Source organism: Gracilinanus agilis, chromosome 3 (assembly GCF_016433145.1).
Source record: "Gracilinanus agilis isolate LMUSP501 chromosome 3, AgileGrace, whole genome shotgun sequence".
NCBI lineage: Eukaryota > Metazoa > Chordata > Mammalia > Didelphimorphia > Didelphidae > Gracilinanus > Gracilinanus agilis.
The window spans coordinates 88,436,649-88,449,359 of record NC_058132.1 but is presented as its reverse complement, the minus strand read 5'-3'; the positions used below and the strand labels follow the sequence as shown (position 1 = coordinate 88,449,359).

The window sequence follows — 12,711 nt, the reverse complement described above, 5'->3', positions numbered from 1 at the left end:
AAATCATAGCCTGCAGCAGTATGCAAGAATAATTCAGAACCTATGAATTGGAGGCCCAGGAGATAAAAGTTGTTGGTGGGACATGTGAATACTCAAGTTGGGTAAAATCACTGTCTTCCAATGTAGAAAAGTAGAATATAGAAATGATAATGTAGAAAGATTTCCTAAAGAAGGATCCAAGATCTTTTTTTTAAAATGAGAATTGAATGGGGACTGGAAGGTGGTAGTTTCAGACCCACAGCACCATTCGCCTTAGACTACTGTAATAACTTCATAGAAAATGAATTGAAAAGAATATTTGAGGGCAACTAATATATCTATCTTATTGTTAGTCACAGCAATAACAGATCAGATTTTCTTGAAGGATAATCAGTGATGAAAAGATAACGGACTTGATGGTGCCCACCTACATCTTGCAAGGCTTGTTAGCAAGATAATAGATTTCTCTTAATTGTATATGAGATGTAAGATGTGTAGAGACATTCTTTGAATCAAGATGATTTGTGGGACAACTTAGCTTGGACATGAGAACTGAACTTCTGAATGTAACTCAGAGACAAATAAACATGAGTTAGGCAATTTTACAACAAATTGGGGATGAATTGGAATAAAACCAATTACAAATTTGAGGAAGAATCAATTTGATTTTCTCAGAAGTCAGATATCAAGTTCAGGACAATGATAGGTAGAAGTTCAATAACTAAAATTCTATAAGACAGTGATGGAAAACCTTTTAGGGATGGAATGCCAGGTCCCACCCCACTGTGCACCTACCTCATTCTCCCAACCCCTCTTACCCCAAACAGGGGAGGAAGGAAGCACTGCCATTGGGTTCCTGGGCATAGGGGCAAGTAAAGTGAGGAATGTTCTCAGATGCATGGGGAGAGTGAGGGGAACAGCTCCACCCCATTGACTCTTGCTTTCTAGTAAAAAAAAAAAAAAAAAAAAAAAGAATGCAGGCATGCCCAGAGGGTTTTGCATGGACTTTTTGGCACATGTGTCATAAGTTCGCCATCATGGCTAGGAGAATTCAGATCAGGAGAGGTACAAAGTCATCTAGCTGTTCCTCTCCATGCCTGTTTCCCAATATGTATTTACTTTTTCCATTCGTGGTGTATATATTTGTAAATGAGTGAGCACCAGGGATGTGTGAAAACATATTATTTTGTTGTTATACAATTTTATCAATTTTTAAAATTTTAAATTTTAAAAATTAATATTTTATGCTCCATGATCCTTTAATTCTTATCAAACAAAGCATAAAATAGGGAGACATTATCATGCACAGAATTTGCCACTATGAAGGAGAACATCCAGCACTGAGTTCAAATGGAAAAAATTCCACGTAGATGGTGAAGCATTTCAAATGCTTCTGTTTGTGGATATTATCTCAGTTGTTATCAAGCCCTCCTGTACTCCAGAGTCTCTTCAATGAGATTTTATTTAAAAATTGATCTTATAAAATTAAATATTTTTGTCAAAAACTTGGATAAAGGCATAGATTATATGTTCAAGAAATTTGCAGATTTTGCAAAGTTGAAAGAGATGATTAATATTCTATTAGAAAGAATGACAGTTTATGATATGACCATTCTAAAAAGCAGTTTGGAATTATTCCCAAAGGACTATCAACCTGTGCATACTCTGTATCACATAGAGATTTTTTAATGAGAAAAAAAGAAATTTTTGTAAAAAATACTGATAACATCTCTTTTTGTGTTGTCAAAGAATTAGAAATTAAGAGGAGGAAGGAATGGTTGAACAAGCTGTGGCATATGATTGTAATGAAATGCTCCTGTGCTATAAGAAATACTGAGTAGGATGTGCAGAAAATCCTGGAAAACTTATATGAACTGTTGTGAACTGAGCAGAACCAGGAGAACACTGTGCACAGTAACAGTAATATTGTAATGATGATCAGCTATAAATGACATAGCCATTCTCAGTAATACTATGATTCAAGACAGTTCCAAAGGACTCCTATCCACATCCAGAGGAAGTGATACAAACTGATGGAGTTTGAATGCAAACTGAAACACATTATTCTTCACTTCCTTTAATATTTTTCATATTAATTTTGTTTTATTTCACAAAATAATTAATATAAAAATATATTTTTCATGATTGCAATGTATAACATATATCAAATTGCCATCTCAGGGAGTGGGGGGAGAAGGAAAGGAGGGAGAAAATTTGGAACTCAAATTTTTTAAATGTTAAAAATTGTTTTACATGTAATCGAAAAAAATAAAATATTTATAATTAAGAATGATAGTTTAGAGTGAAATTAAAGGTATATGAAATGTGATTTCAAAAAATAAATTTGAAATTGTAATATTTTTGTTAGGTGGCAATTTGTCTTTAAAAACAAAGATATGAATAATGAATAAATAATACATTAAAAATAAAGATGTAGAGTAAGCTCAATCTCTCTCTCAACAAAGAAAATGTAATACTAATAGGAAAGGCAATATATTAGATTTCGTTAAGAGGGGAATAAAATTGAAGAATAAGGGATTGATTGTCCTATGATTGGGTCTGATCAGCCCACATCAAGAATATCTGGGCATCATACTTCAGGAAATATTTGATAAACTGGAGAATGACCAGGACAAAACATCCTTCAGTCTATGTAATAAGAAATTTAATTTAATTTTTTTGAATTGGGGATATTTATCTGAAAAAAAGAATGAAAGGAAGGAGAAGGATAATAATAGCTATGTAAAAGGATTCAAAGAGTCATCATTTGGAGGAGAGCAATTAGATTTTCTATTTGATCCAAAATGGCAGAACAGAAACAATGAGTGAAAATTTTGAAAAGGAAAAAAAGGATGATGCAAGCAAACACACACACACACACACACACACACACACACACACACACACAAAGAACCACCTTCTGAAAAACTTAAATTGTCTAAAATTGTAACATATATTTCAAAGTAATACAATATGAATGAAGATCAAAGCATATTTTTCCTATTTCCCTTCACTCAGGGTTTAAGCAAAGTAATTATTACTACTTAACAAGTATGATATAAAAGCAATTTTCAGGTATAAATTGGAATAATAACTAAAACAACAATATTAATATGGCATTTTCTGTGTCAGACACTGTGCTAAGCATATTAAAATTATCTCATTTGACCCACATAATAACCCTGGGAAGTAAATACTATCCTCATTAGATCAAGATTCCTAATCTAAGATCCACAAACCACTTCTCCTAAAACCCTGATTTCGGGACAGATTTCAGGATGTCTGAGAATTTGGATAGGAAAAAGTATTTTGTTTAACTATATGAGAGGTATCAAAACATAATGAATAGAATGCTAAACTCATATCCAGAAGTCCTAGGTTTAGATACTGACCTAGAATTACTACTGTACATGTGTGATCATTGGAAAGTTATTTAATCTTCCTTAGTTTCTTCATAGGAAAAAATGAAGATAGCTATTTTTCATAGGTTTGATATAAGAAAAGCTTTCTATAAATAGTAACATGTTATAAGGATGTGAACTATCAGTTATTAACAAATAATATATCAAATCCAAGGAATACCTCTGACCTCCTGGGAGAGCATTCTTAAAAATTAATTAATTAATTAATAAGTTTATCTCATATGATTTTATTGTCAGTAACCATTTATTTCATGTCTTACATGCTCAGGAGCTCTGCAAAGCAGGATTCTCATATCACTTCGTGCCTTCATATTTTCATGTTTTGATGCCCTCTGGGTATGCATATGTTTCCTCTCCTTCACTAGCCTGAGTCTCTTAAGTTGAGATGCTATTTCCAATTTAGCAGTAAACTCAGAACAATGAACAGAACAGGAATTTAACAAACATTTTTTATAACTGGAATCAGATAATATACTTGGAGTCTCTTAATTTTAAGGACTTAAAATAATTTTAATTGTTGTTGCGACTAAGTGCAATAATTAAATCTTGTATCAGCATGGAAGATTTTTTTAAATTGTGTATTTCTGAAAAGAAAGTAGAAATCTATATCTATCCCCTCCAAATTTTCCAAAGGCATACACATTCTTCAGTATCAAATTAATGTAAAATGGGTAATAGACTCATAGAAATTTAGAAATGGTAGGGAAAAAAAGAATAATTGATGTATAGAATCTCCTACCAAGCACTTTGGAGAGATTGGACAGAACATGAGTGATAATGCCATTGCTCTGAGGGTCCTGGCCCACAAAGAAAAGAAGAGCCCTTCCTCTTTGGAGCTCCTGATACAATGAGAAAGACAATCATCATCTTTGAAGAAAATGTTTCCTCCACTTTACTAAGTGGTTTGAATTCCTATTATTGTAGATTTTGGACATTAATACTGGGAACTGAGGGGAGTGGGAAGAGAATAAATAAAACTGGGCAAAGAGGCTAAGAATAGTGATCAAGATCCAGGCTCCAACCCATCTTTTGGAAGCCAATGTTCTTCCCACATTAAGGCTTGCTGGACTGTGGAAGTGTGGAGTCAGTGTCTTGGCTTGGTATATGGGTGACTGAGGCTTAAGGCACAAAGGAGTAAAAATCTGCCCTACCCAGGAAAGGAGATTATATGATCTTCCTTTAACCTATGCATGAAATCCATTAATTTTGATCATCCATGTCCATTCCACTTCTCATGTGTACATAAGGAAATGCTATTTTGCACTGTGTAGATGTTTTGAAGTTGGATGGAGGTGTATAGGAAAGAAAATTTGGGAGAATGGGAGTCTTATCTTCTAATTGTCACCCAGGTTGCTCCATTGCCCAAAGTATTTACATTTGGGTCTTCTGTTCCCTCTTTCTTCCTAGATAGCAACTGATTGAAGACATTAGGGTCCTTGGTCCACAAATGGCATGTTTCATTTCATGAATTGAGAAGATGGGAATGTACTTAGTGATTCCTAAATTAAGTTTGAGATGATGCCAGGAGAGTCTTTTCAGGGACTGTATAATTTCAGAGGGGAGTGGATAAATGGGTCAGTCCATTGCAGGTTTCATAGCATTCAATTCACAGAACTCCATATCCAAAGAATTGTACCATGGACCAGAGGCTAAGCCCTGAGTCTGTGCAGAGAGAACTTGCGGAGGATGCCATTCCTGATCTGTTTGGTCTTAACACTATAGATGACTGGGTTCATAAATGGGGGAAAGAGGAAATGGATGTAACTCATGGTGATATGAATCACATGGGGGGCATGTTTCCCAAATCGATGGATGAGGGACAAACCAATCACTGTCACATAGAAAACCAAGACGCAACAAATGTGAGAGATGCAGGTATTTAGGGCTTTGTTCCGCTCCTCTCCAGAGGCGATGCTCATAACTGTTTTCAAAATTAGTATATAGGAGAAAAGTATGATCAGAGAGTCCAGGAAGAAGGTAAATGAAACCAGAACCATAGGATAGATACGATTAAAAGTAATATCTGCACAGGCCAATTTGATGACATCCTGATGAAGGCAGAAAGCATGAGAAAGGACATGGGAATGGCAGTAAGGGAAAAAATGTAATGGGACAATTGGGGGTACCACAGACATGCAGCCCCTCAGTAATACCCCAACCCCAATTTTCACCACTCTGGAGTTAGTGAGGATAGACCTGTATCTCAGTGGGTTGCGAATGGCAATGAAACGGTCATAGGCCATGGCTAGCAAGACCCCTGACTCCACTATGGAGAGAGAGTGGACAAAGTAGGCCTGGGAGAAGCAGAGTTCAAGTTGAATCTCCCTCTGATCAAGCCACAGGACACCTAGCACTGTGGGCATTGTGTTGAGGGTCACCAAAAGGTCTGTGGTTGCCAGCATAGCAAGGAAGTAGTACATGGGTTCATGGAGGCTGTGGTCATCTTTGATGAGAAAGAGGAGGGTGCCATTGCCAAGTATCACAGAGAAATACACAAAAAAGAAAGGGATGGAAATCCAGTGATGTACTGCTTCCAGGCCTGGGAAGCCAGTCAGAAGGAAGGGAGATAAACTGTTATTAGACCACATAACCACTAAGGTTTAGTGAGGGCTACTTAATAAACAAGAGTCAGTGGGTCCTGTTTAGGAATACACAGTTGTCAGTCCTACCTAGGTTTCAGAAGAAAAAGAGCTACAATTTCAGGATAGAGCTTAGTAGTAAAAGGAATGATACCATGATTCTCTCTGTACTTTGGCTTCTTAACTTGAGCACAATTCCTCAGCTTCAGAATTGGATAGGTACCATTTCTCACATCATCTCATCTCTTCACTGTCTGTTCTTTGTGGTGCCTCTGCTAATACATTGATTTGCCTTTCTCATTAGTTGTAATCCATGGCTCCCAGTATATGTATCCAGTCAGAACTAATATCTCAGAAACATAAGTGATTCTTTTTCTTTTTTCATTTTCCCCTTGTAAGTCATCAAGTTAATAGCATGCTCTTGAACCTGCAATGGTGAGAGAAACTATTAAGTTACAATCAACCATAATATTTATAAACAGTCTACCAGTTAGGCTAAGAGATCATAGGATCAAAAGTTTAGAACTTGTAGCATTATTAATCCAAACTACACATCCTACAAATAAGGAAACTGAAGGTTATTTAACAAACAAGAGTCAGTGTGTCCCATCTAGGAATACACAGATGTCAGTCCTATCCATGTTGAGGATGTTTAAGCTTCTAGAAGAAAAAGACCTAAAATTTCAGGATAAAGTTCTGAGCCATAACTCAGAAGTTTGAGTAACTTGCTCAAAATTATCCAGATTGTAAGTGGTCGAGAGAGGATCACAGGTTCTGAACCTCAAATAGATGCACATGTCCATTTTGAGGGACAATGTTCTTAAATATTTTTGTGATATGAATCCTTCTTTGAAGTCTGGTTAAGTTATCAAAATATTTCACAGATCCCAAGTTAAGAACTAGGCTACATAAATATCGATGCCTCCATTCTCACAACCCGTGTCTTCACAACGTCATACCTCTCATTCGGTCTGGCATCTCCCCTCCCTCCTTCAAAACTCTCATCTTCTGTTTCTTAACTAGAGATTCTACCACTCACATAGTTCTCTTTCAGGCTTCCTCCCACTTCAAAAATGCTACTTCTGTTTCTCTGTTGCTGGATGAGTTTTATCACTTCTTGAATGAAAACCTGTGTCCCTGGTGTTAAGGAAGAGGTGAACCCTTTCAGTCTTAAACCCTTCTGATAGCCCAAGTTCCATCTAGGTACACAGACACCTTTCAATCATTACTGTCGTCTCATGAAAATGTAGGTCACCTACCTCCCCAGCATCATAGGCTTTTTTTTTAAAACCTTAACTTCTGTGTATTGACTTATAGGTGGAGGAGTGGTAAGGGTAGGTAATGGGGGTCAAGTGACTTGCCCAGGGTCACACAGCTGGGAAGTGTCTGAGGCCGGATTTGAACCTAGGACCTCTGGTCTCTAGGCCTGGCTCTCAATCCACTGAGCTACCCAGCTGCCCCCAGCATCATAGGCTTTTAACAATCAGACCCTAATAGAATCAAAGGGAATGCACCTGTTCCCTATTCAGATGAATTTACAGGATCATTAAATGAGAATTAAAAGGTATCTTAAAGACCACCAACTGGGGGAAAGGGAAAATCCTTTCTACAAAATCCAGACTGGGTTTAAAAATGAGCTTCCTTTATTATTTTATCTTTCCCTTTCATAAAATTTCAGTATTTATAATCACATGGACAACACATTGCTGCTGTTTCTACTATTTATGGTCAAATAAAACAAGTCTGATCCCTCTTCTCCGTGATAGCTCTTTAGTGGCTTCTAGATAGCTCTCTTATCTCCTTTAATTTTCCTCTTCTCTAAGATAAACATCTCCAAAACCTTGACAACCTCATATGGAATGTACTCAAGACCTTTCAGCATCACAGTCACCCTCCTTTGAAAGCTCTATGAGTAATCAATGCCATTTCTAAAGTGGAGTGCCTAGAACATAGTACTCCATAGGTGGTTTGACACAAGCAGTGGACATAGACACTTTCATCCCCTTATTTCTAGATACTCAACCTCCTTAGTATCAAATTAGCTTTCTTGATTACCACACATCAGTGTGGACACATACCTAGTTGGACATCCTTCAAAACTCAAGTATGTTTCTTTCAGATAAAGTTGTTTTTAGACAAACCTTTCCCACTTTACCTTGTAAAAGTGATTCAGTGAGCCCAATTGTAAGACATTACATTTCTCTCCATTAAATTTCATCTTTTTCCAATGTTCTAGCCACATGATTTGCCTACAGTTACTGAGAGCCTGGGCAGCAGACAATTAAGTTGATCTTTCATTGTCAGTGAGAAGCAACAAGGTGGTTCAATAGGTAGAACATTAGATCTGGAGTCAGGAAAATATGAGTTGAAATCCATTTACAGATCCTTACTTGCTAGGAGAACCTGGGTAAATCATTTAACCCTTGTGTTATGTTTCCTCTTCTGTAAAGCAGGTGACAATAATGCCTACATTCTAGGGTTGTCTAGAGCAGTGATGGGTAAACTACGGCCTCCTGAAATGTTCTATCTGGCCGGGCTACATTATTCCTAATCTGACGAATATAATGAGTAGGATACAATAAAATGAAACTTCAAAAGTGTTGCCTTAGAAACAGACTGACAGATGAGCATTTCCTTTCCTTTGGCCCCCTCTTTAAAAAAGTTTGCCCATCACTAGTCTAGAGGATAAAATGAAACAGTATTTATAAAGCGCTTTGTAAACCTTAGTATTTTTTATTCTGAAGATAGAGATGTGTGGGAAAACTTTTTATATTCCTTTTCTGTATTCTCATGATGAACTCTACATCTTTTGCCCTCCTTTTGCCTCCCACTTTTTCCTCCTTCATCTCAGTCTCCTCGTTGACTCTTTCTCCTACCCACCCCCAATCTGAAACAGCAAGAACTCTGCTGAGAATCACTTGCTCAGTTGTTTAAGACTGGACACTAGATATATGAGCTCGCCAATAACATTTTGTTTTTCAACATGAGATTTACAATATTCCTTTGTGGTAAAGTGGTACATGTATCATGTCATTTATATAGAGCAGAAACCTGAAACTCAAGAGGGGTTAAAGTATTTGCCTAAAATCACAAAGGAACTAAATGAAGAATATGGGACTTGAACCAGGTATTTGGTCTCTACTGATACCTACCTTCCTACTCCTCGGGCAAAGAAAACTCATAAGATCATCAGAACTTTCAGAAATATTTACATTCAACCTAAATTTTTTTAATTGGGAAACTTAGACACAGAAAAGGAAAAGACTTAACCAAGGCCATTTAATCATAACTTCTTGGTATCCTGCCCCTTACCATGAATCCAACTTGGATATCAAAGAGCCTTTGTGATCCATTCTGTCACCTCTCCAATTAGATACTGAAAGATCTTATACCTTTGGTTATTATATAACTGTTATCATCAAACTTATCACACTGGTGCTGATTCATAGACAGACTGAGGCAAACTGTCACAAACTGAGCATTGATACTGTGCTCCATTTTCTCTAATATTCTTTAATTCTCCATCTTCAGTTCTGACACTTTGAGTCCTCCAAATCCTTATTATATGTAGGATTCTGAATTTGGTAATGGGCAATGCCTTGGGCTACCAGTGAAGACACTCACTAGGAGATATAGGAAGGCTAAGAGGTGAATCTAGAGATGATACTGAGAAAGAGAAATGGGGAGATGAGAACAAAATTTAGTAGAATGGAAATCATGTTGCCTTCACAGATCACAGAACTTCACCCTTCCAACCATCCTCTCACAGAACCTTGGTTTTCAACCATCCTTCCTATAAGAAATGTAGCTTCTTAGCCTCATGCAAGAAGAAGAGGTGACTGAGATAAACCATCTTCAGTTATCCAAGGAGGCATATTTTTCACTGAGAAAGTATTGGAATATGGAATTCCATGAATTCTCTTGGTACTTATTTGGCTCAAGTTAGAAAATTTAAACATTTGGAAGGCAATTTAAATTTAAAGGTAACTTAAAAATCAATACATCCTAGTTCCTAATTACAGCAGTGAGGAAAACTGATTAAAGAAAAGGAAAGGAACACATAGCTATGACCCCACTGGGCTGTGACCCTCTAGGTTGGATACTTACTGCAGCAAAGTCTTTAATACCTGATAAAGGGCTTCTCTAAGTACTCCTTCCTTTAAAAAAAACTCCCTTTTTGGACTTCCGGAAAACAAAGGGAATCACCCTGAAACTCCTTCACTTCTTCTGAAGTCTCATCACCTTCAACTCACCAAAAGCACTGCTGAAATACTGGGATTGGAGAGGGAGGTCACTGAGACCTGGCTGAGCTTTCAGCTTGCAAGCTATTGTCTCTTATTCTGCCTGGAATCCCATCTGATATCAGGGTATTTGTGCTGTATATTGGCTCCCTAGAGACCTTTCCAAGACACTTGGATCTTGGGCAATCTCTCCTTGGCTTCTCTCCTCAGCTCTCCTTTGTCATCCTCTTTAAGGATCTGGACCCCTTGAGACATATATTAAGAATCTCCAAGTCTCTTCCCTGTGGGGAAGGGGGAAGATTAGTCACTCGACTGTAAGACTAACTTCTCTAGAAGTTCTCTAGAACATAAAGACACCATTATAGGACAGTCTTGGATATGGATTTAGGACAACTGTTTGAATTATGGCTCCAACTTTTTCAGCTGTGAAATCTTGGATAATTCATTTTTTTCTCTCTAAGTCTCCATTCCCTGTTATGCAAAGTGAAGATAAACCTAACTCTGGGAATTGCTCTAAAGAAAACAGTTTGAAAACTTGAAAGTACTAAGTACTAAGAGAATGTGAAAGTAACAAAAGACATAGAAATCAATTATATTCATTGATAAGATAGATTTATTGCCAGTGTTTGCAGAGTAATTCAGGCATTCAACAGGTGCATCAAAGAGGGTGGGAGAATGTCTTAACAGCAGTTTTCTTTGCATAATCCATCATGGTTACTGCCTACCTCTTGAAGATGTGCTAGGACTTTAGCATCTGAAGGAACAGGATGGAAGGAAATGAGAATGAAAACAAACATATTAATGCCTAAAACAAACATTTAGTGCCACTATTTTACCAATATTGTCCCATTTGATCTTCACAACAACCCTATGCTATTGTTATCCCCATTTTACCGTTGAGGAAACTGAGGCAGGGAGTGCCTAAATGACTTTCCCACAGTCACACAGCTAGTGTCTGAGGTCAGATTTGAATTCAGATTTCCTGGGCTCTAGGCTCTGTGTTTTATCCACTTCACTAACTAGCTACCATTAGCAGAACATTGCTTTCATGCATAAGAAATTTGTCTTTTTCTGGTGTTGAAAAGCTTTATTGCTCCCTCAGGAGGATAAAGTAGTAGTGCTCTCCTGGGACCCTGGAGCTTTATTTATGTCTTTTTTGCCTAAGACAGAGTAGTAGAGGAAAACAATGCTTAGGAGAAATTTAAGTCATGGGATATTCCTATTGGAACCCTGGAACTGACACTTCCCACTTATCCCACTGTTTTACAAATTAGTAACAGGATAGGTGATGTGTGTGAGTTGTACACTTTGTGGTGCAGCCACACCTGGCTAATTTCCCTGATTTCTGCCACATACAGAAATTCAGGCTGTCACATACTCTATGAATTAGTTATAATTTGGCCAACAGGTGGTACTATAGTCAAATGGAGTAATTCAAGGTTGCTGGTTTTCCTGAAAGCTGTCGTATCCCTGATTGTCAGCAGAGGGCACTCAGCTAAAAATCTCAAACTCTTTTCTACTTATCCAAGCCCATTCCAGTGGAGTTTCTGAACCTATTTTTATTAATATTTTGAAAATTATATTTCAACATAATGGATCCTATGTAAAAATATTATTCTGTGAAAAACTCCAGAGGCTTCACCAGACTGTTATGTTTAATGTGATTCCATTTAAGATTTTCCTGGCAAAGATACTAGAGTAGTGTCCTCTTTCCTTCTCTAGCTCATTTAACAGATGAGGAAACTGAGGCAAATACAGTTAAGTTATTTGCTAAACCTGTAATATCTGAAGTCATATTTAATATCAATAATGAGTCTTCCTGACCCAAACCTGGCATACTATCTATTTAGTCACCTATCTGGGCAACTAGTGGTGATCCCTCAGGAGAAATATGGCATTAAACAAACAAAGAAGCAAAACCCTGATATAGGAATTTGAAAGTACGATAAAAAATTAATTTGAAATAGTAAGATTATAGAAAGACTACTCTCAACCTATCAACTTTTATTAATAAAACATGAAAAATTAATTAAAATTAAAGCAGATTATGACCCATAAAGCACTAAATTATTTTGAATGGTCTGTCCTTATTACCTCATCAGATCTGGTCTCCACTATGAACTCTCTGGGTTTATAAGATCTATGTCAGTATAATTGGATCTCCACTTTGGATCTGTTCCTGGTAATCGACTCTTCATTTGTTAGCAAAAGAAAAGTTTCTCTAAATTCAGAAAGAATTCATCATCTGGTTGGCTGCTGGATGATAGATAAGATATCAGATGTCAAAGTCTCTCTACCAAGTTGTGAAAAGAGGACAATTTGTATCCCTAGAGGAAGTTTTTATACTATAAAATCATAGATTTCTCAAAGATTTCTGGAAAGATTACCACTCAGAACCCAAACTTTGAAAGTTAGATCTTTTTTCTTTGCTTATTGTCTTCATTTGCTCAAGTTTATGTTTAATAGAAGACAGTGACTTTAAAATGTGTT

At 36.8% G+C, this 12,711-nt stretch overlaps 1 protein-coding gene across 1 annotated transcript; it reads right to left on the bottom strand.

Moving 5' to 3' along the window:
• Nucleotides 1-5,050: 5,050 nt before the first annotated feature.
• Nucleotides 5,051-5,992, bottom strand: LOC123238689 (olfactory receptor 51B5-like). Its single transcript, XM_044665896.1, has one exon. It carries the CDS (start codon nt 5,987-5,989, stop codon nt 5,051-5,053), a length of 939 nt encoding a protein of 312 aa, XP_044521831.1. The 5' UTR covers nt 5,990-5,992.
• Nucleotides 5,993-12,711: the final 6,719 nt, after the last annotated feature.

Coding starts and splice junctions, on each gene's coding strand:
- LOC123238689 (XM_044665896.1), bottom strand. CDS start 5,989: ATGTGGTCTAATAACAGTTTATCTCCCTTCCTTCTGACTGGCTTCCCA.